Raw genomic sequence first — 20442 nt, forward strand, 5'->3', positions numbered from 1 at the left:
GATCCAGTAGATATCTCCTATAGAATTGTCTTCCGTTTTCCAGCTGACTACAATATGGTTGTCTTCAAGTCTAACGTAAACAAGTTCTTGAGGAGCCGTTCCACTTAAGTTAACAAATTTACCGAATTTCCATTACTAACGATTACTTTATTGTCCAACTGACTACTGTACACTCTTAACCCTTATTCTCGAGTGGTCACTTGGCTTTGATAAGTGGTTATGCCTATGTAAAAAAAAAACACAAAAAAAAACAAAGGTTACCAGTAATACCAAAAGGTGTGGCTGGTTCTACACAAAGCCTTCACCACTACAAACAAATCATCTGTTGTTGTGGCAAAACCTCATATGTCGAAATAGACGGAAGAGTCCATTAATTAAATATAAGTGACCTTGTCTGTCTGTGGAATAGTCTCTACCAAACTCCTCTGTCAAATTTTGGTCTACAAACTTGAAATTTGATTTTGACCTGTGGAACAAATTCGATGTATGAATATGGACATATTTGTTTGATAATTTGAATATATGCATATGCACCCGTGTGTGTGTGTGTGTGTGTGTGTGTGTGTGTGTGTGTGTATATACATAATTTTAAACTGGATCTCATTTAACACCAGAAAAATAACAGTATCTAATAACTAACAAGAAACTAAACTGTAAATAAACTATAAAATAGGAAAATCGAAATTAAAAAAAAAATAAGATAAAAATAATTCGCCCCCAACCCTCCTGCACACACCTTTATAGCCAATTTAAAAAAAATAAGGTATAAATACACCAAGCCTCAAAGGAAAAAGAAACAGAAAAGAACAACAACGGCTCCTGATGATAATGGATGCACCGATAGAAACAGCTTGAGAAGAATATGGCCGAACAAAAACTTTTGGGCGCCATTTTATATAACATGCCAGCTGAAATTAAAAAGACCGCTCGGCAAATGGAAAAGATATCCAGAAAGATCGGAAAAAAGAATAATTCTGTCGTGTTCGATCAGACCGTGCTTGAATAATGACTTGCTGCCAAAATACACAAATACGTATATATATATATATATATATATATATATATAGTCTTTGAAGTTTTTTAACATTTGAAACTACACAAAAAATTACTTTTTATCATTCGTTAAAAAAAAAAAAACACTTAGTCAGTAAGTCATTTAATCACCTGCAATCACTGCATCAACTCTCTCGAATTTACTATAATACCAATTTTTTTATTTTTCAAGGGATCATCAGTTGTTTACCATGAAACACTGTTTCGGGGATTTAAAAACAAAACAGTATATTACTTCATGGCTCCCCAGCAGTGTTGATCAAACACCACCACCCTTAATCTTAGGAAGAAGACATGTTACAAAAAATTTTTTTATCCAATTTCCTATTCTTAATTGCAATTACTAACCTTTTCATAGTATAAAAATGAATTTCTTACCTGTGCGATTCATCAATTTCCACATTTAAAATGGATACATTTTTTAATTTATCAGTCTTGTATTTATAAGATTTGGATTAATCCATTTAACTACTTATCACCCCCACTATAATTAGTAGTTTTTATATTTACATTCTTATTTATTTAAAATTAGATATATAAAGGTTAAAAATATTTTATTTTTACATATATACATTTTTTTTTATTTTTTTTTTTATTTTTATATATAAATTTATTATATGTAATTATAAATACATTTTATACATTGCTAATATAGTTTTGGATTTCCTTTATTAATATAGTCTGGTTTATCTTAAACGATTCAAAAGCATCAGGATAACGAACAAATGCTTTATTTAACTATATATATATATATATATATATATATATATATATATATATATATATATATATATGTATATATGCACACATATACATGTATATATAAGAACAAGTAGTTAATAAAACATGTTATAAACCCCTTTGAATATGAGTTAAAAACATATTTAATTTTAAAAAGAAAGCACAAAATAAGTGGATAGTCCTTAATTCATTTTATACGTGTATATGTATACATACGTGTATACGTACATGTACATGCATAAATATATATATCTCACTACTGATGCAATTCTCTATCTATATAAAAGCCAAGTACGCCCAAGGATGGAATACTGTTGCCATATCTGGGCAGGAGCTGCCAAAAACAGCCTATCATGCCTTGACAGAGTACAAAATAGACTTCGTGGCTTAGTGGGGGATGCCCTTTTCTCTACCCTGCAACCCCTCTCCCACAGAAGAGACGTTGCGAGCCTATCCTTGTTTTATCGTTATTTTCATAGCAGGTGCTCGTCTGAACTCCAATCCCTGGTCCCCCCTCGCCAATCTTTCATGAAAAACACCCGTCTAGCTGAATCCACTGTGAAAAATTTCCCCCACTCTATATCTGTGCCTAAATCAAAACGCGGATTCCATGAACAAAGCTTCTTTCTTAGAACGGCATGCCTGTGGAACTCTGTTCCGTCTGCCTGCTTCCCTCCGGACTACAACTTGGATGTCTTCAAGTCCAATGTTAACAAATTCCTAATGAACCGCCCCCTTAAGTAAACACTCCATCAAATCTCCACACTAACGTAATGTACTTGCAATAACCCTATCCCTGAGTGGCTTCCGGGCCTTGATAAGTGGTGATCACTGTGTAAAAAAAAAAAAACGTATGTGATCCCTCCCAAAAAAACGGGCCCCGTGTACACTTTATGTGATATCTCCTTTATTTATTCACCGATAGCCCTTATTTTACAGCACATGCAGAATCAACGACTGTGAGTACACCAAGACGCCAATGGGAGCTGGGACAAAGAATACACTGTGTTAAATTTTACTACAAGACAGGCTCGTTTAAGAAAACCCAGGACAGTTTCATGCGTCAGTTCGAATTAAAGCAGAATTAAGAACTGGGTGGACCACTTCGAGAAGTATGGGACCGTGGAGAACCTCAACGCTGCCAGAGAGAACCGTCCAAGCCACTCGGGATGTCCCAAGAAGCAAACAGCCGAGCTGGTCGAAAAAGTGAGAGAGTCTCTCCAGCAGAGTCCGAAACGCTCTGTGCGTAAGTGAAGTCAGTCCCTCGGTATGTCCCGTGAGACTTGCAGGAGAGTGCTGGTGAACGATATCAGGGCTTACCCATACAGAATACAGATGTTGCAGACCCTTACAGCCTCAGACAAGAAGCAGAGGAGGGCTATGGCAGTCAAGATGCTCGAAAAGATTGAGGAGAACCTCCTTTGGGCCTCAGATGAAGCCCACTTCCATCTTGATGGAAAGGCGAACTCCAAGACAAATGTCTTCTGGGGGTCCTCCAAACCCAATGAAGGAGCCACCAAGCCCCTGCACTCTCCTAAGTGCACGGTGTGGGCTGCAATCTCGGCCAGAGGCATCATCGGACAAATCTTCATCAAAGAATATGGCGCAGCAGTGACAGTCACCAAGGAGCGGTATGTGGAGGTCTTCAAAACCTTCAAGAGTGAGCTCCAGACCATCTACCTGTCGCTCATGAGCAAGTTCTGTTTCCAGCAGGATGGAGCAAGTTCTCAAACCTTTCCCAAGATTGGCTGAAAGAGAACTTCGGAGGCCGAGTAATCAGTCTCAAGACTGATTTTGAGTGGACACCCCATAGCCCGGACCTAAGCTCCCCAGATTTTTTTCTTTGGGGCTATCTTAAGGACAGAGTCTACGCAGGGAAACTCAGAACCATCACGGATCTCAAGGAAGCTATCAGGGAGGAGATGAGAGCCATTACCAATTCGGTCTGTAAGAACGTCATGGACAACTTCGTGCTGAGCCTCAAGAAATGTATGGAGCTAAATGGAGACCATCTAGAACATATGGTGTAGAACGAAGAAAAAAAGGCCAAAGACCCTAGTGTTTTGAAGTGATGTTTTGAATATAATAAACTAGTTATGACCAAAGTTTCATTTCATTCAGACAAAAAGCTAAGAAACGGGGCCTAATTAGAGTTAGGGCCCGTTTTTTGGGTCACCCTGTGTGTATATATATGTATGCATGCATATATGTCTATTTATGCATGCATATATATATATATATATATATATATATATATGCATGCATATATGTCTATTTATGCATGCATATATATATATATATATATATATATATATATATATATATATACATACATGTATACGTGTGTGCGTATATATATACATGTATACGTATACGTGTGTGTGTATATATATACATGTATACGTATACGTGTACATGTATATATCTATTATATATATAAAAGTGTGTGTGTCTGTGTACATTTCCCTACACAATAACTGTCAATTTTCAGTCTACAGACTCGAAATTTGATATACAGGGTACTGAGATTTTGGAAAATCTTTGTAAGCCATTTTCGGCCAGAAATTTGACTGTTAACGGGTCAAAGTTCAACGATTTGACCTTTGAGATCTCTAGCAAACTCCTCGGACAATTTTGGATCTAAACACTTGAAATTTTAGATATAGGTTCATTGAATATGGATCTAACTTAATAACTCGATTTGAGTCCCAAACAATAAATGGTTAGGGGTCTTAATACGGGTCAAAGTTTTAAAAAATTGACCGCTTTTTCTTTTTTTTTTTTGCTTAATATAGACCTCCAGACACCCAGGCAACATCGGACTGAAATGCTAGTATATATATATCTATATATATATATATATATATATATATATATATTCAAAATTTTTTGGAATAAACATTATTGAAATGTATTGAACCAATCAACCGTTTTCCATTTTTGAATTGTCTTTAAATGCCTAAGTTCTTTTGCCCCATTCATAACCAGCCTTCGGGACAAGATCAAAGTGTAGTATCTGTTCTTCAGATGCTGCACTTCAATTTCTTGTTCTCTGTCAGTGGAGGAGAAATCCTTCACGACTGAGACAATTTTTTATTTTTGTTCCTTTTCTCCACGTTAAAAAACGACCCTGGTGTCTAACTCTGTCCCGGGGGTGGGGGGGCATTGTAAATAGGTACACCATCCATGACCAGCCTTACATTGTCAACTTTTGTATCTTTTTCCAACTAGAATCTTGAGGTTTCGGAAGGCCAATCATCCGCAGATTACGTTGTTGTGCTAACAAGAGAGTCGACCATTTTTGGATTGCCCGCATTGCTCGTCATCATTATTGCTGGTAAGTTGGATTAATTTCTTACATTTTTCTGTCTCAACACTATATTCGGATTTAAAAAATTTTTTGGGGTGTTGTCTTATCAGTCAGTTGAGGATTTTTGGTTGGACAACAGGCATTATCACAAGAAAATTAGAAACGGTCGGTGGAATGGATAGAATATCACTTCAAAGAACTTGATTTTCCAAGAGTATGGCTCAACAAGTATTTGTTTACATTAGATATGAAAACGACCAGCTGGGAAGCAAACTTGTGTATTGCTCCACAGATGAGATGTTCTAAGAAAGATAGTCTGTCGATAGAAGTTCCATCCGGTTCATGACACACAGAGACAGAGAGAAAGGGAAGTTCTTTGCTATGTTGGTGATGTTCTCGGTGTATGATCAAAAGCCAAGTACGTCCAAGGATGGAATACTGTTGCCATATCTGGGCAGGAGCTGCTAAAAACAGCCTATCCTGCCTTGACAGAGTACAAAATAGACTTTGTGGCTTAGTGGGGGATGCCCTTTTCTCTACCCTGCAACCTCTCTCCCACAGAAGAGACGTTGCGAGCCTATCCTTGTTTTATCGTTATTTCCATGGCAGGTGCTCGTCTGAACTCCAATCTCTGGTCCCCCCCTCGCCAATCTTTCACGAAAAACACCCGTCTAGCTGAATCCACTGTGAAAAATTTCCCCCACTCTATATCTGTGCCTAAATCAAAACGCGGATTCCATGAACAAAGCTTCTTTCTTAGAGCTGCACGCCTGTGGAACTCTGTTCCGTCTGCCTGCTTCCCACCGGACTACAACTTGGATGTCTTCAAGTCCAACGTTAACAAATTCCTAATGAACCGCCCCCTTAAGTAAACACTTCATCAAATCTCCACACAAACGTAATGTACTTGCAATAACCCTTATCCCTGAGTGGCCTCCGGGCCTTGATAAGTGGTGATCACTGTATAAAAAAAAGTAGTCCAGCAGGTTCAGGTCGGGTAGAAATGGGGGGGGGGCAGTGAGAGAAGGACACAAAGTTGTAGCACTCCGAGTCTATTTGTACTTGTGGGCCGATGCAAAGTCCTTTTGCCACGCCCAGGGTCGTCTGCTAGCGGCCACTTGATTGCATCAGGGGACCACCACACTCTTCAGCACATCCAGATATATTTTGTTGTTGACTTTCAAGCCAACTTCGAAGATGTGAGGTGGCATGATGTGGCCCTCACTTCAAACTACACTAAAGTCCATGGCAGTGGCTGTAAACTTTGTACTCATCACCCTGGACACGTCCCTGTTATTCATGGGAATCCAGCGATGCGTTTTGAGGGTGCTGGCAATGGTCCTGTTGTCATAACTTGGATCTGTAGAGAACATGAGTTGTACAGCGCTCATGGAACATTGTGTCACTTTTCCGACACGGTAGAAGGCTCCTATCATTCTTGGGATTTGTACACAACTGGCCAATTAGTAGATGGTCTGCAAAAAAAAAGAAAAAAAAAAAAAAAAGAAAACCGCTTTTCATCAAACTGAAATCGAATAATGGCGTTTTTTTTGTTTTTTTGTTTTTAGAGCGACAATTTTATCGTTCCACCCTGTATAGTTTCGGCATCGGACAAATACTAATTCTCTATTAATAATAACAAACAATGCTCTGAATTGTTGACACATTTTTTTTTTATACTCATGTCTACCTTTAAAAAGGCATATCATCACAAGGGGAGCCATGCCTAGGAAAGATTAACAAGATGTTAGTTTACATTACATTTAAACTTGGCCTTCGGGCCGGGATCAAAGTGTAGTATCTGTTCCGGCAGATACTGCAAGCTATGACTAGCTATGACTAGCTATGACTAGCAAAGACCAGATGTGGGGGCAACCCCACATGCCTGACCATTAACCAGCTCCCATTTCCCACCTCTCGGGAGCTGGTCCCCTTTTTCCCTTCCCCCTCCCTTCACTCCTCACGTTAAAAATCGGCCTTGTGCCTAATTTGCTCGGTGGGGGAGCAAATAAACACCATCTGTTCCGGCAGATACTGCAAGCTATGACTAGCAAAGACCAGCTATGACTAGCAAAGACCAGATGTGGGGTCAACCCCACATGCCTGACCTTTAACCAGCTCCCATTTCCCACCTCTCGGGAGCTGGTCCCCTTTTTCCCTCCCCCCTCCCTTCACTCCTCACATTAAAAATCGGCCTTGTGCCTAATTTGCTCGGTGGGGGAGCAAATAAATACCATCTGTTCCGGCAGATACTGCACTTGAGATAATTTGTACCAGTCAATGGAGGGGAAACCCTCTATACTGGGACAATTATTATTTTTGGTAACCAGAGTGCCCCCTTTTTGCCTACTTTTAGGGGAGCTGGTTTTTACCTCACATTAAAAACGGCCTTGTGCCTAATTTGCTCGGTGGGGGAGCAAATGAATACCATCTGTTCCGGCAGATGCTGCAAGCTATGACTAGCTATAACTAGCTATGACTAGCAAAGACCAGATGTGGGGGCAACCCCACATGCCTGACCATTAACCAGCTCCCATTTCCCACCTCTCGGGAGCTGGTCCCCTTTTTCCCTTCCCCCTCCCTTCACTCCTCACATTAAAAATCGGCCTTGTGCCTAATTTGCTCGGTGGGGGAGCAAATAAATACCATCTGTTCCGGCAGATGCTGCACTTAAGATAATTTGTACCAGTCAATGGAGGGGAAACCCTCTATACTGGGACAATTATTATTTTTGGTAACCAGAGTGCCCCCTTTTTGCCTACTTTTAGGGGAGCTGGTTTTTACCTCACATTAAAAACGGCCTTGTGCCTAATTTGCTCAGTGGGGGAGCAAATAAATACCATCTGTTCCGGGAGATGCTGCAAGCTATGACTAGCTATGACTAGCAAAGACCAGATGTGGGGGCAACCCCACATGTCTGACCTTTAACCAGCTCCCATTTCCCACCTCTCGGGAGCTGGTCCCCTTTTCCCCTTCCCCCTCCCTTCACTCCTCACATTAAAAATCGGCCTTGTGCCTAATTTGCTCAGTGGGGGAGCAAATAAATACCATCTGTTCCGGCAGATACTGCAAGCTATGACTAGCTATGACTAGCAAAGACCAGATGTGGGGGCAACCTCACATGCCTGACCTTTAACCAGCTCTCGGGAGCTGGTCCCCTTTTCCCTTCCCCCTCCCTTCACTCCTCACATTAAAAATTGGCCTTGTGCCTAATTTGCTCGGTGGGGGAGCAAATAAATACCATCTGTTCTTCAGATGCTGCAAGCTATGACTAGCTATGACTAGCAAAGACCAGATGTGGGGGCAACCCCACATGCCTGACCATTAACCAGCTCCCATTTCCCACCTCTCGGGAGCTGGTCCCCTTTTTCCCTTTCCCCCTCCCTTCACTCCTCACATTAAAAATCGGCCTTGTGCCTAATTTGCTCGGTGGGGGAGCAAATAAATACCATCTGTTCTTCAGATGCTGCACTTCTATTTCTTGTTCTCTTTCGGTGGAGGAGAAATCCTTCACGACTGAGACAATTTTTATTTTTGTACCTTTTCTCCACGTTAAAAAACGACCCTGGTGTCTAACTCTGTCCCGTGGGGAGGCATTGTAAATAGGTACATTACATTTAAACTTCAGCATATCAGTACAGTCAGGAAAGCAGGTGGCAGAGAGGGAATTCCAAAGTCTAAGTGTTCGAGGGTACTCCTGCAGTATTTTACCCACCGATTTCACGATCTTAGCCGAGCGTTGACGAACGCTTTCGGCGTTAACGCCGACGAAAGCCGAGAATTCGGAGCTACGGTGCAAGAACGCTAAAAGTATGTGAATAGCAACAACATTACAAGGAAAAGATATTACACACACACACACAACAAAATGGATAAAATTAATACAAAAAATTTGGATAAAATAAATCACAAACACTTACCGTAAGTTTTTTTAAAGTAAAATAAATTTATTTTGTTGAATATTTTTTTTGTTTGGTTCATTTTGTTTTCCGATAGCTGTTTTTTTTTGGGGGGAGGGTGTAAGCAACAGTAATAAACACTTCAATGTTTTTTTTTTGTTTGCTTTTAACAAAACGTTATTAAACAATAACAACAATATTTTTTTTTTGTTTGTTTTTTTTCAGTAATGTTTGTAGGGGGGGGGGACAACAATTACTGTTCATCTTTAGTTCCGACTGGAAGATTTTCTACTGACTGTAGAGAGGCAAAGTAGGGAGCAAAGGGTTTTCAGAGGATGTGGAAAGAAGCTCCTTCCCAAACCGGGTAGCCTTCCGCGATTTGATTTATTATGGAGACAAAAGGGTTGTGTCCAAATTTTTGTCTCCACATAAATTCGCATAAATATGTTTCCAACAGCTCCCTGTTTTTTTTTTTTATCGCTAAATTAAATAGCTGGAATGAAAGGCTGTGTATTTTTACTTTGACCAATAAAATAACTGAAATGAAACGCTATGTGTGTAATTTCAATGAAAATTATTCGTCTGCTGCGCGTTCGTTTGAAGCGCCCTGATTGGCTGATAGAGTATCGTACCGCTCGCCATGTTCCGGCGTTTTCCGACGGATGTCGATCAACGCTCGGCTAAGATCGTGAAATCGGTGGGTAAAATACTGCAGGAGTACCGAATAAACTATTGGAGTAGAAAGCTTTCTGGCATTTAGGGACCTCAACAGTGAAGGGGTGTGATTTTGCTGTTAAGCAGAGCTTGTGTGGGAGATGTACGTCGAGGTGGCACAAGTGCAACGAGTTCATCAGAGCACATTCCATTAAAATATTTGTAAAACAGACGCAGAGATGCAACACTGCGGCGATGGGGTAGGAGTTGGGGTGTTGACAAAGTGGGACTCTTTTTTTGGCCCCTTGAGGATTAGCTTTTGCAAGGTGGTGGAATAGAGCTTGATTAATTAAGGCCTCAAAGATTTTAGCAAAGAGGAGGACTGGCCTTTTTAACCCATAGACACACACACACACACACACACACACACACACACACACACACAGTGCACAACTCTCGCCCTTACACGCACGCACGGACACACATCAATAAGGAAAAAAAATCATAAAAATATTCATCAAATAGACTTAACACTGACCGATTGAACTCTTGACCTGTCCCGCTGGAGACATCAAGTCTCATATTGGCATTTCTTTCAGAAGCACAATCATGCTAGCAGAAATAAAATGTTTTCCAAAAACTAAACTAAAAAATATCTGAAGAGAGCTAAACAAGGCTCGAGACGCATTCAAAAAATATTTTAAAATATTAAAAGTCTGAAAAGCCTACAATTGTTAATATGAGAGAGAGAGAAAGAGAATTCACATACACACAAAGTGCCTTCTATAATATAAAAGCGAAAATGTGTGTGTGTGTGCATTTTTTCTGTATGTCCGACAAAGGCTTTTTTCAGGGGGGGTGCTTGCTAGGGTCACTCCTTAAAACTTTTTATATACTGTCTAAATCATAATATATACGAGTTATGAATGGAGGTCGCATCTATCTATAATTTGCCCGACTTTGTGTTATTTTTGAGATTTTTTTTTTTGATCGTCGCATCTTTGTTTTGCTTTTCAGTATAAAAAAGCGAAACTGTGAAAACGTATCAGAAGTTCCCCGGCACAAGTTTGGTCAATGTTAGTTTTCACCGTCATATCAGACAATTGCTTTCATTTGGACACACTCCCTTAATAAAGGGGAAGCTGGTTTTCCCCAACACGTTGGGGAAACAAAACCAGACAAAGTTGGGTAAAAAAGAACTACCCCTAAGTTAAAATTGCTCAAAACACACCTCCAAACACCCGGGCAACACCGGGCACCCAGGCTAGTAGAATCTTATATAGGGAGGGAGAATTATTAGAGAAATTTCTTTTTTTTTTTTTATATATAAAAAATTCATATATTTGGAAAAATATCAATATTTTATGTAAAAACTATCAATAAATGTTTCCTTAATGTCCATAAATATATTAAATCTATTTTTTTTTTAATAAAAAATGTATATATTAGGAAAAATATCAATATTTTATGTAAAAACTATCAATAAATGTTTCCTAAACATTATATTAAATCTATTTTTTTTTTTCTTTTTCTTACACAGCGGCTGCGACAGGCCTAGTCCTAGTTTTTGTCGTTTTTCTTCTGTGTTCCCGGTTTTCTGGGGAGGAGCGGTACCGTGAACAGGGCTTCCACAAGATCGATGGTAACCTGCCCAACTTCCAGGAGTATGAGGAAGACGACGTGACGGACTTCACTGTCGGCGCGAAGCTATTGAAGAAGGAATACCACGACGACAGCTCCGACGAAGAAGAGGAAGTGTTTCATAAGCGGTACACCCGCACGAAATGGTCGAATCAACCGAAACTGTTCTGATTTTGATGGGAACACGCACAATGTTATGGAGGGGGGGGGGGGTAGAAAGGGAGTTGAAGAATGGAAATGTTTTTGTTAATTGGAAGGATTAAAAAAAATAAAATTCATCAGTAAAAAAAAAAAAAAAAAATATGGTTCAATTTATTGGCAGACAAATTTCCAAATTTACCAAACAATCAAATCTATTTTATTTTTTTGTTTTTCTTGGAACAATTAAACTTCAGGCACCATAAAGTAAAGCAATTTTGGGCACTTCCACACTATTGGGACGAGATTTCAGAAATCGTAAAACTGAATTTCACACGAAAACAACGGCATCTACATATTTCTTGTATTTTTAAGATGCTTATATCCAAAAAATTACGAAAATTGACAAGGTAGAAAATTTGGTCAATTTTTACAACATGCTCCAACCTCCCTATGTTAAGAATGGTTTTCGGAATAAACACTCAATTCCAACCTCCCCATGTTAAAATGTATGTTTCACGACGTGCTCCAACCTCCCTATGTTAAGAATGGTTTTCAGAATAAACACCTTCCTCCAATCTCCCCATGTTAAGAACGGCTTTTGGAATAAACACCCTCTCCCCACTTCTTCATATTAAAAACGGCTTTCGAGGTTGGGGGGGGGTATTCCAAAAGCCGTTCTTAAAATGGGGAGGTTGGAGGAGAGTGTTTATTCTGAAAGCCGTTCTTCACATGGGGATGTTGGGGGGAAGATTTAAGAAAGCCGTTCTTAACATGGTTATAATACGCTGGGGCACGTCGCAAAAATTTAGCATTGAAGAAAATAAAAAATAGAATTTGATGAAAACGATTGTAAAACACAGGAGAGCTCAGAAGGGAGGTAGTTTTTGTTTCGATTTAAACAAGATGGCGGCAATTTTTCACCTGCTACCATGATTAAATTTTTTTTTTTTTTTTTTTTTTTTCAATAATTCAGTAATATTCATGTAATTCTGAGTGGAAGCTACCATTGTAATTTATTAGAATTGACAAAAAAAAAATTTCAGTCGGAACCATTGATTTTTATCTGAAAACTCCATTTATCGACTACAAAATTTCGTCCTAATAGTGTAGAAGCGGCCAATGTTGCTCCCCCCCTCTCTGACTGTTAACTTTTCTACATTTTTTACCATGTGAATAAATGCTTTCAAATTAAGGAGAGTGCTTACATCCTATTTTAAACTACAGAAGCTGGAACGCCCCCCCCCCCCATAAAAACTACTTGGAAAAATCGATTTTATGGCGAGTTTTAAGAATGGTGAATCAAAAAAATAAAAAAATAAATTAAAAAAAAGTTTTTTTAAAAAGCCAATAAATTGTTACCAAAGGCAATAAATGCTACTTTTCTACCTACCTGAATGATTTTAGGGTAAATATCTTTTTTGGTTTCCACCTTAATATTTTCCTTTAAAATGACGACTTTTATACTTTTCAGGTAAGCTGAAAAAGAATATCGCATTTAACTTTTCCGTAAATAAATTTTCAGAGTCATTTCAAAATAATTTTTATGATTGATAGCTATTTTTTTTTTTTTTTTTTTTTTTTGAGACCACATACTTTTACGATTTCTACATAAATAAACATGCCAGATCGCGTTCAGGCTCCACTATTTTACACATGGGTGTATTATATGCAGAATACGGACCGTGCTGAAATACTAACGTCATTATTTATTGACCCAGTCTTAACATGGGAGGTCCTGGATATGACCTTAAATTATATTCAATGGTGAGGCCCCAGCTTGCGGGTTTTGGGGATTGTGGAGCCACCCTTTAATTGCCATTGCTCCCAGGTCCACTCTGACCCAGAGTTGTAGTACCTATGAGTTAAATAGAAACCGACTTGAAAAAAAAACAAAAAAAACAAATACAGGCTGACCCCCCCCCCCCCAAAAAAAAAAAAAAACAGAGGACATTCAATTGTTTTTCTGAGCATTTTACAGTCAACGGAGAAAAAAAGGCCAAAGACCCTAGTGTTTTGATGTGATGTTTTGAATATAATAAATTAGTTATGACCAAAGTTTCATTTCATTCGGACAAAACACTAAGAAACGGGGCCTAATTGGAGTTGGGGCCCGTTTTTTTGGGTCACCCTGTATACTCTATTAAAAAGTTTTTATTCAAAATCACTGGATTCGGCATTAAATAACCTGAAAAGGGTTGATATGCCGTAAAACAACCAACCCACTCACCATAGGAGGCACCGAACAATTAAGTAAACAAAACCTACCATATACAGTCTGAGTACAGTAGAACCCCGGAATACGCCATTAAAAATTAGTTACAAAATACAGTATGTTATATCATACACATCTATATAAACGACACAGTAAGACGAGGCAAATATTGTAACAAGGGGCCAGAAAAACATTGTATTCTACATCGTAACCTGAAAAAACGTATCCTAGGGTCACTGTATCCCGGGGGTCTGCTACATATATGTATATATATATATATATATATATATATATATATATGATGAAAGTAATGGAAATAGTATTCCGACAAAATAGAGAAAATAAAAAGGAACAAACCGTATTATGTGTTCATCAACGTTTCATCTTTATTTCGAGACTTCCTCTGGATGAATGAGATTAAGAAACCAAAAAATATACCAGTACAAAATATTTGAAAATGTTTCACGTGCACAGTGTGACGCAGTTCTATTTGAGAGAAACGGAAAATTGATGCTGGAAATTCAAAAAGGAGGGGGGGCTGGCGCTGTTAAAGAGAAGGAAATTTTAGTGACGTCATATAGTCGTTAATATAATTTTAAAACTATGAACGCAAGTTTATATTCTTATTGGGAAAAAGATATATCTGTTGAAATTCAAATATAAGTTTGTAACAAAAATGAAATGAGTGTTTTTCATGTAATTTATTGATTGAGATTATGTGTTAATTATTACAGGGGGTGTTTGAATGGTGTGAGAAAGTTAACCTGTGTCCACAGTTAAATAATGTTCTTTTAATAACAGTTTACTTATTAATGGCGCTATGTTATAGAAACCTCCACGTTGTTTAATAGTGCTTGAAATTGCGATAAGCGCAGATTCAAGAAGTCTCCGGCGCGGTTTATTTGAAATAAATTTAACTACTTTTGCTTGTTTGAAGTCAAAGGTGTGGTTATGTTGCAATGAATGAGAGAATAATGCACTAAGAGAATTGCTATTTTTTATATCTCTTTTGTGTTCATTGAGCCTTTTTTCCAATTTACGCTGAGTTTCACCAACGTATTTATGATGGCAATTATGGCAAGGAATAGTATATATACCTCCATCGGAAACTGGTTTGTTATAGAGATGTTTCGTGGTTTTTAATATATGTCTTATGGTTAGTGATGTGGTTTGTACAATAGGAATTTTTAGTTTGTTTAGTGTGTTATATATATATATATATATATATATATATATATATATATATATATATATATATAAAGTTTGTTTTAGACTCGTTCTTCTGAAAATGATTTAAAGACGCTTGGATTTTTTTTTTTTTAAATAAAGTTTGTTTTAGACTCATTCTTCTGCAGCACATGACAATAATATTAACAAACTCCCACATAATTTTCCAAATAAATCAACACACGAACCGAAGAGAACACAGTCCAACTGAAAATGATTTAAAGACGCTTGGATTTTTTTTTTTTTTAAATAAAGTTTGTTTTAGACTCATTCTTCCGCAGCATATGACAATAATATTAACAAACTCACACATAATTTTCCAAATAAATCAACACACGAACCGAGGAGAACACAGTCCAACTGAAAATGATTTAAAGACGCTTGGATTTTTTTTTTTTTAAATAAAGTTTGTTTTAGACACATTCTTCTGCAGCATATGACAATAATATTGACAAACACACACATAATTTTCCAAATAAATCAACACACGAATCGACGAGAACACAGTCCAACAGAAAATGATTTAAAGACGCTTGGATTTTTTTTTTTAAATAAAGTTTGTTTTAGACTCATTCTTCTGCGGGACAGGACAATAATATAAACAAACTCACACATAATTTTCCAAATAAATCAACAAACGAACCGAGGAGAACACAGTCCAACTGAAAATGATTTAAAGACGCTTGGATTTTTTTTTTAAATAAAGTTTGTTTTAGACTCATTCTTCCGCAGCATATGACAATAATATTGACAAACTCGCACATAATTTTCCAAATAAATCAACACATAAACCGAGGAGAACACAGTCCAACTGAAAATGATTTAAAGACGCTTGGATTTTTTTTTTTTTAAATAAAGTTTGTTTTAGACTCATTCTTCCGCAGCATATGACAATAATATTGACAAACTCGCACATAATTTTCCAAATAAATCAACACATAAACCGAGGAGAACACAGTCCAACTGAAAATGATTTAAAGACGCTTGGATTTTTTTTTTTTATAAATAAAGTTTGTTTTAGACTCATTCTTCTGCAGCACAGGACAATAATATAAACAAACTCACACATAATTTTCCAAACAAATCAACGCACCGAACCGACGAGAACACAGTCCAACTGAAAATGATTTAAAGACGCTTGGATTTTTTTTTTTTTTTTTTTTTAAATAAAGTTTGTTTTAGACCCATTCTTCGGCAGCACATGACAATAATATAAACAAACTCGCACATAATTTTCCAAACAAATCAACGCACGAACCGACGAGAACACAGTCCAACTGAAAATGATTTAAAGACACTTAGCATGTATGTATATGCGTATGAGTGCATACTTATGTACGTGTATGTAGGTAAGTGTATGTATATATGTATGTGCATATGTGTACGTATGGGTATATGTATGTATATGTATATGTGTGTATGTATATGTATGTATGTATGTGTGTCTGTATACGTATGTATGTGTATTATTCATTGTGTATGTATATATGTGTGTATGTTTACAGGTATATATGTGTGTATGTGTAGATATGTATATTTGCGTTTATATATATATATATATATATATATATATATATATATATATATATATATATATACGTATGCCAATGACCGTCTTGTGTATGTTTATGTATGTATAAGTATGTCCATGTATGCATATATGTAATGTGTATGCATACATATATGTGGGTTATTTGTATGTGTATGTATGTGTATATATGTGTGCATGTATATATATATGTATATATACCAGTGACCGTCTTAAGTGTCATGTCTGCTAGTGCATGTGAATTTTGCCGGCAGGACTAAAGTCATTTTCGTCTCATGGACTTTCAGTACCTGAGGAAGTGGCACTCGTCTGACAAGACGTTGCAATCATCATATATATATATATATATATATATATATATATATATATTTATTAAGCATGGGTGCCCGGCGTTGTCCGGGTATTTGGAGGTGTACGTTGAGCAAAAAAATAAAAAAGAAGAAGCAGGCAATTGTTTTAAACTTTGACCCCTATTATGACCCCTTAAAGTTTATTGTTTTGGGCTCAAATCAAGTTGTTAAGTTATATCCATGTCCAAGGAACCTATATCTAAAATTTCAAGTGTTTAGACCCAAAATTGTAGGAAGAGTTTGGTAGAGTTCTCAAAGGTCAAATCGTTGAACTTTGATCCCTTAATTGCCAAATTTCTGGCCAAAAACCAATCACGTCGATTTTCGCAAATCTCAATACCCTGTATATCAAATTTCGAGTCTGTAGACTTAAAATTGACAGAGTTAGTGCATAGGGAAATGTACACACACAGATACACACAGACAGACAGACAGACACTTTCATAGATATATAGATATCTATAGGAAAAATAAAATTTTAAATATTATGTCAGCCCCTTTAAGGAAGGTACGGGGAAAAATGGTGAAATAAAGATGGGGGGGGGCGTAGTTTTGTAGGTTTCCGACTACATTTTGATTAGTCTTTAATCTTTACCATGCAAAGTTAATTTCCAAAAGGAAAAAAAATTTGTCCACGTGAAAAAAAAAAAAAAAAAAAAAGTTACAAAAAATATTTCCAAGGCGAGCTAACTAATTCAACTAAATTTTTAAGTTAAATAAATTCATTCTAAAAATCCTTTGAAAGATAGACCTTAGTCTTCTGGGTCTATTTCAAAGATAATTACTAAAGTCCCAAGATATTAAATTAAATAATAATAATAATAATAAACAAACTTGTTTGTACAAAATATAGCTTAATTAGCCCCCAAAAGCGAGAGATTCTCGCTTCATCTATAAATATAAAAGTGAAAATGTATGTATGTGTGTTCGCTTTTTCTGTATGTCTACAAAAGGCTTTTTTCAGAGAAGCGGTCAGTCGGTTCACAACTTTTTAAAACTTTTTATATCACTTATAAATCGTAATATCTCACAGTTAACAACGAAGCTCGCCTGTCTATTTAATTTGCTCGATTTCGGGAAGATAAATATTCAACATTTGTCACTCGCCGCATGTGGGCTAGTCTTTTTCCTATAACATCTTGGGAAAATAAAAATTAAAAAAAAAAGCATTCCTGCAGTAAATGAAATATTATCCCACAGTCAAACTTGACCTCATTAAGTCCTTAAAACGTGCACCTGCCAAATCCAAGTAATTAAATAAATTCAAAGGTGTTTCCGTTAGCATGTCGCGATGGCCCAATGGTTAACGTCGCACATTTCTTTTTTTTTTTCACACTTTAATTTACCCAAAACCACACACACATCCAAACACCCGGGCAACGCCGGGTACCCCTCGCTAGTTCAACAATAAATGAATAGTCTTTTACTATATTCCAAAGTTCAAATAATCATAGTAATAACTATGTCAGCCCCTTTAAGATAGATACGGGTAAAAATGGTACAATAAAAATAGGGGGACGTAGTTTTGAAAGCCGATTTATCATATTTTTTTTAAGTTTCCGACTACTTTTTGATCGCATTTGAACGATTAAAGACTAAAATTAATTTCCTAAAAGAAAAAAAAAATTGTAGACGTTAAAAACAAAAAACAGTTATAAAAAATGTTTTCACTGCGAACTAACCAATTCAGTTAAATAAATTCATTGTAAAAATCCTTTGAAAGATAAATATTAATTTTCTGGGTCTATGTCAATAATAATTAGTAAAGTTCTGCTGCCATATATGGGCAGGAGCTGCTAAAAAACAGCCTATCCTGTCTTGACAGAGTACAAAATAGACTTCGTGGCTTAGTGGGGGATGCCCTTTTCTCTACCCTGCAACCTCTCTCCCACAGAAGAGACGTTGAGAGCCTGTCCTTGTTTTATCGTTATTTCCATGGCAGGTGCTCGTCTGAACTCCAATCTCTGGTCCCACCTCGCCAATCTTTCATGAAAAACACCCGTCTAGCTGAATCCACTGTGAAAAATTTCCCCCACTCTTTATATGTGCCTAAATCAAAACGCGGATTCCATGAACAAAGCTTCTTTCTTAGAACTGCACGCCTGTGAAACTTTGTTCCGTCTGCCTGCTTCCCACCTGACTACAACTTGGATGTCTTCAAGTTCAACGTTAACAAATTCCTAATGAACCGCCCTCTTAAGTAAACACTTCATTAAATCTCCACACTAACGTACTGTACTTACAATAACCCTTATCCCTGAGTGGCTTCCGGGCCTTGATAAGTGGTGACTACCGTGTAAAAAAAAAAAAAAAAAGAAAGAAAGATATTGAATTAAAAAAAAAAAAACACCTTGTTTGTACAAAATATAGCTTAATTATCTCTCAAAAGCAAGAAATTCTCGCTTGGCAGAATGTCAACAAAACTGAAGTCTCTAATGATGGATTATACGGAATCCCAAAATCTCAGAAAGTCGAAAAGCTGTTTGAAAATGATGTCAGGTAATTAAACAGAGGTAGGAGATGCTGCTTTTTTTCCTTCTTCTTCTTCTTCCAGCCATGCATCTCTACATTCCTATCGTAAACGTTTGTATGATTTTTTAATTTAATCATTTTTCTATGTTCCTGCTTTTAAATTAAAACAATTTTTTTTTTCAAGATTATATAAAAATTATCTCACACCAAAAGTTTCACATTCGTGCAAGTAAGGAAAACATTAAACTCTTACATATAAAAATCATACGAAACCTGTAATTAAAAAAAAAAAAAAAAAAAAAAAAAAAAGAAAAATTTTTTTGCTATTATATTTTTTGTGTGTGTGAAAATATTAAATAAACAATGCTTAATTCAATGATAATATCGGTAGTTTGAGAAATTAATTTTTCTTATCAAATTTATGAATACAGGCTTTAGGGGCTTTTTTCGTAATGTTCCTGTAAAAATTTTTTTTTTTTTTTTTTTTGTTATAAATTACGATGCTTTATTTTCATAAAAAAGCAAAAATAAAATCTTTTTTTTTTTTTTTACTAGTGAAAACCTAGGTGTATCAGAATTTTTGTAGGAATTTTTGACACCCCTAACACGAAACTGAATAAAATATAAAAAAAACTCGTAATTTCTCTTGTAAAAGTGGGTTGTTTATTTTCTTTATGGATTATACTTCCAAAATAAACTATTAAAGTTGTTTTAAAAAATAATAGAAATATTTTTTTTTTAAACAGTAATGAAATTAATTGAATTTTACGAGTTCAGTATTTTTCAATTTTTAAACTTTAAAAATCTATCAAAATTTTTCTATTGATTCTATTTTTATGATATTTTCAGGGTCAATGTGAAATTTTATGCTCTTTCCAATAAACCGAATTTAATATTTTAGAAAAACGTTTTTTTTTAATTCACGCCCCCCCCATTTTGAAATGTCTATTAAAAAGTAAATAATTAATTTACTCACCAAAGTTTTATATATCACAAATTGAAGATAAAAGATCAATAAATAATATATTCAACTTTAAAACAAAAAAGTAGTGTTTTTTTTTATAAATTTACCTGTAAAGTTCGAAGTTTAAAACCGTTTTTTTAACAAACCACGTTGTTTGTTTGTTTGTTTGTTTGTTTTTAATGAAACCTTGGTCCTTGCTCCTTTAATTAAAAAAAAATAGGGCTTGAAT

General features: G+C 36.2%; 1 protein-coding gene across 3 annotated transcripts in view; it reads left to right on the forward strand.

Annotated features, from left to right (window-relative positions):
* Positions 1 to 12812, forward strand: part of LOC145270612 (carboxypeptidase D-like) — a 293674-nt gene extending 280862 nt beyond the window's left edge. For all 3 annotated transcript variants that reach the window (XM_080126242.1, XM_080126241.1, XM_080126243.1), the window contains 2 exons: positions 5026 to 5131; positions 11198 to 12812. In XM_080126242.1, coding sequence (XP_079982368.1) covers positions 5026 to 5131; positions 11198 to 11469 — 378 coding nt within the window. In that variant the 3' untranslated portion in view covers positions 11470 to 12812. The remainder of the gene's footprint in view (positions 1 to 5025; positions 5132 to 11197) is intronic.
* Positions 12813 to 20442: the final 7630 nt, after the last annotated feature.

The sequence above is a fragment of the Euprymna scolopes genome, chromosome 46 (assembly GCF_053919585.1).
Source record: "Euprymna scolopes isolate OS-2025 chromosome 46, ASM5391958v1, whole genome shotgun sequence".
NCBI lineage: Eukaryota > Metazoa > Mollusca > Cephalopoda > Sepiida > Sepiolidae > Euprymna > Euprymna scolopes.